This window comes from Poecilia reticulata, linkage group LG7 (genome assembly GCF_000633615.1).
Source record: "Poecilia reticulata strain Guanapo linkage group LG7, Guppy_female_1.0+MT, whole genome shotgun sequence".
NCBI classification, from domain to species: Eukaryota; Metazoa; Chordata; class Actinopteri; order Cyprinodontiformes; family Poeciliidae; genus Poecilia; species Poecilia reticulata.
The window spans coordinates 30,542,256-30,546,423 of record NC_024337.1 but is presented as its reverse complement, the minus strand read 5'-3'; the positions used below and the strand labels follow the sequence as shown (position 1 = coordinate 30,546,423).

The 4,168-nt window shown below is 41.7% G+C and overlaps 2 protein-coding genes across 2 annotated transcripts in view; both read right to left on the bottom strand.

Moving 5' to 3' along the window:
• LOC103468073 (galactose-specific lectin nattectin-like) overlaps nt 1-1,509 on the bottom strand; it is a 21,688-nt gene extending 20,179 nt beyond the window's left edge. The window contains exon 1 of the mRNA XM_008414921.2: nt 1,444-1,509. The gene's annotated coding sequence lies outside the window, so the exon portion shown is untranslated. The remainder of the gene's footprint in view (nt 1-1,443) is intronic.
• Nucleotides 1-3,918, bottom strand: part of LOC103468111 (galactose-specific lectin nattectin-like) — an 8,723-nt gene extending 4,805 nt beyond the window's left edge. Inside the window, exon 1 of the mRNA XM_008414962.2 lies at nt 3,819-3,918. Coding sequence (XP_008413184.1) covers nt 3,819-3,918 — 100 coding nt within the window. The remainder of the gene's footprint in view (nt 1-3,818) is intronic.
• Between the last annotated feature and the right edge of the window lie 250 nt (nt 3,919-4,168).

Here is a 4,168-nt window from a genome sequence, read left to right as displayed (position 1 = left end):
AAATAAATAAATAAAATACAAATATACAATGTTTGCAAATTATGTATTTATAAAAAAACAAGAAACAAAAAGAACAACCAGAAATTCACAATCTTTGAGTTCTCCTCAGTTGAGCGTCTGGCCCTGACCACAAAGCATTTTTAGGTTTTGTTATTTTACGACCTCAAACATCTTTGACGTTAATGTGATAGACAAACAGAAAGTAGATTAAATATTGAAGTGGAGGAACATTTTTAAATAGTTTCCAACACAGATRACTTCCAGTGACAAGCGATGGAGCTGGTAGCAAGTTTCCTGCTCCTTCTAAGTTATCATTCTTTAACTTTCAGTATCCCGGTTTACAGCATCTCCCTTCTCATTTTGAACTCTCTCAAACCTGAGGAAGCACTAAGGTTTGATGAGTTACGTCCAAATCCACCAAGTGCAGCGGAAAGGACCAGCCAGCAGAGCGGGCAATGGCACAGCTAACGATGCTAATGAGGCAGGTGGAACACTGACTGTAATGCATGCTGCGAATTTACCTGAGATATTTTGAGAATTTCTGGAACATCTTTCAGTCAACTTGAAGTATTATTTTATGACCTTAGACACTTGACCTGACTGTGTCAGGGCAAGAACAAAGCGTCAGTGACCTTGAGTCCAGTGCTAACGTTGTTAGCCAACTCTTTGAGTAGCTTGAAGCTACAAGTTCAGAGCTACAGGAGGAATACAGGTGGCTGGAGCTGAAACTTCCTGACAACAAGAGGAGAAATAGACGCCGAAACAAACAAACTGAGTAAGCTGAAGGTCCTCAGCTGACAGTTTTCTGTTCTTAGCTGTATACTCAGAATATCTGAGGCTGTACAGTGGAACGAGGCAGAGCTGACTTTTAGGTGACCTCCTCTTTGCCTTAGCAACTGAAACTCTTGTTGCTGTGAACCACAGCAGCAGGGAGATGCTGGACTTTGGTAGAAGTTTATTTTTGATCACAARTTATGCKGATGCCTTGCTTTTCTGTTTCTGACCTGCTGGAGTCAAAACTCCAGATATTAAATCATTTTGGAAAAATGTCTGGGTATAAAAACATTTAACATAAAAGCAAACAGGCTGTTTTTGGTCCAAGTGGCMTTTATTTAACAGGAAGCAGAAGAKAMAGCYTACCTACATATCTAGGTAAATGAGGTCTATAACCCCATTAGGATGCCGTATCAACCACTCTGAAAAAAGTCCTCACATCTATAGAAAAGTCTCATATTTTTATGTTTGCTCAGATTTTTTGTGTCTTTCCTTTGAGACAAATGAAGAAACTCCCTGACTGACAAATCGCTGCATCGCTGCGAAAGATGAGCGTGAGCCCCTTAGAGATTGTTGTTCATATTCAGTATCTGATGAAATGACAAAGGACCTATTTGAATTTTAAAATACATAAATCATTGAGATAAAGAAGAAGAGCTCCAACGTTACCGTTCTTTGGGTTGTTAGCAGTGAAGTGTGTCTCAGCAGCAGTACCTGGTACCAGGATGTTCAGGGATGGGAGCRCAGCCTTTAAATACCCTCACTGGGTGGTGTGACCATCAKGTGTCAACACCTTCAGGTCAAAAAATKTATATTTCCACAGTCTGCATTTCATRAACAAATACAAAGGTATCAGCTAACATGATGAAACTCCYTCAGTACACAARCTGCTGCTGATGGACRTCTGATGTAACTTCTGTTTTACACACAGACAGAAATGATTGGTCTGGTGTTAAWKATGAATTAATGYATGGCCACTGCAGGCTTCATAATCATATAAATYCATGAGACATGCCAACCACTGACTGACCAGGTTTGWTGGCRTCTCCAGGCCCTTTAKGTTCTGATGTATCTGCAGAGATTTCTGTGAAATGTCTCCATCTAWAAGAATTACTGTCAGTGTTTAGAGTCAGAATGTGAGGTTTGTCCACCTGTTTCACCCAGACCAGATCAACAGATCAGGAAAAGGTTCAACAGGCAGATGACTGCAGAGCWGGAGGCCTTCTCTYTTTATAAGAAGTCGAGTCTTTCCAATCATTGTTTGTTTAAAAAGTAAAGCATTAGATTATTTTGGTCTGTTTAGGAAGCCTTTCTGTGGGTGGAAACTCACCATTTTRCTGTTGGTAATTMTAAAATGATCTGTCAATGCTGTAACTGATGAAAACAGRAAATCAGCTAATCAATGATTATTGATTTCTAATTTAGTCCAACATGAATAAAACATTGTTTTCCAAAAACATCATCTTGTGCATTGTGAAATGGTTATTTGGAGTATATATGATCTATTTTATCCAGCTGATTAATATGCGGTGTAATATGCTGATGTCATCAGATCATATTTCTGTTTGCCTGAGGCGAGCCGATCCTCACAGGAACCTGGGTGTGAACAACAGATCATCTGACATCCAGGTATCAGGTTTCATCCTGAACCGTTTCTCCAGAACCGACTCTGTGTCTACAGCCAGCTTCCTGTTTTCTTCAAGTCCAGTTTATTTATACAACATTTAAAACACAAGTTTAACCAAAGTGCTGCAGACATAAGATGAGCAAGAAACATTTATAAAATAGAGCAAAGATCATGTCAGCTGACACCAACCACAGATCATTTTGAAGACATAAATATATATTACAGATTTTATTCCAACTATATTCTAACTCGGGGGARCCCAAAGTCGGTCCTTRAGGACCGGCATTCTGCATGTTTTAGTTCTCTCCCTGGTTTTACACACCTGCATCAAATGATGGCTCATTAGAGGCCTAAGCAGAACACTAACTTGATGAGGAGGTTGTTGCAACCACTAGATCAGTGTTTCTCAACCCGGGTCCTCACTGCCCCCTGCTCTGCATGTTTTAGATGTGCCTCTRTTCTAGAACAGCTGATTCAAATGATTGCATGACCATCAAGTACTGCAGAAGCCCGTTAATCACCCAGAGATACAATTCAGGTGTGTGGCTGAAGGGAAATACCTAAAACATGCAGGACAGGGGGGCGGTGAGGACCAGGGTTGAGAAACACTGCACTAGAGAAAGAACCAAAACATGCAGGATGCCGGCCCTTGAGGACCGACTTTGGACACCCCTGTTCTAACTGAACAAAGAAGAAACTAAATTGACAGAAATTACAATTTACAAAATTTAACAGGAATTGCAACAACAATAAGTTTACATATTAGTCACTTCAACAGGCTCTGGTAAATTTAATGTCACCATCAGCAAAGTGACTATTAGTTAATGACTTAATCACTGAGCCTGATAGGGATTTTTTGGTATTATCATTTTATTGTTACTTTAGTTCATATTCAGTTTAAAGTGTTCTCTTCTTTAAACTGTATGTGTGAACTGACCTGGAKGTCACAGCTGCCTGTTATCTTCATGTGAAACAGTTTGACCGAGATTTGAACTGGGCTGAGATCATGGGCCAGATGTTAAATTGTTTTACGACCTTTGCTAGTTGTTTAGGTAAAWTGTTTTACGACCTTTGCTGTTTTTCCTCTGCTGTCTATCTTGCCTATCCTCCCTCTTTGAATTTTGAAAATAAAAGACAAGCTCTACCCAAAGATCTTSAGAAYGCTCTGTGAACRGCTCGGAGGAGCTGACAGAGTTTTTTCTCCTTCTGCAGAAGCTTTGTCATGAAATTCATATACGTTGTCTGTGGTTCTTTTATGTAGGTTCTAGGAAAATACCTATCAGAGCCTAATATTGATGTCAGTTGGATGACAATAAGGAAATCCAGTTCTGTCCTGGGTTGTCCTGTCTGACCGGCTTCCTCCCCCACCACCGGAGCCAACTCACCACCAGGAAGTGGTCAGTGGACAGCTCCGCACCTCTCTTCACCTGAGTGTCCAAGACACGCAAATCCGATGAGACGATGACAAAGTCAATCATTGAACTGTGGCCTAGGGCGTCCTGGTGCCAAGTGCACATATGGACGCCCTTATGCCTGAACATGGTGTTCGTGATGGACAATCCGTGACGAGCACAGAAGTCCAACAACAGAACACCACTTGGGTTCAGATCGGGGGGGCCGTTCCTCCCAACCACGCCTCTCCAGGTCTCACTGTCATTGCCCACGTGAGCATGGGCTCACGTGGGCAATGACAGTGCCCACGTGAGCACTGGGCACTGTGCTCACGTAAAACAAGGGAGTCCCCAGGAGGGGCACTCTCCAGTACCC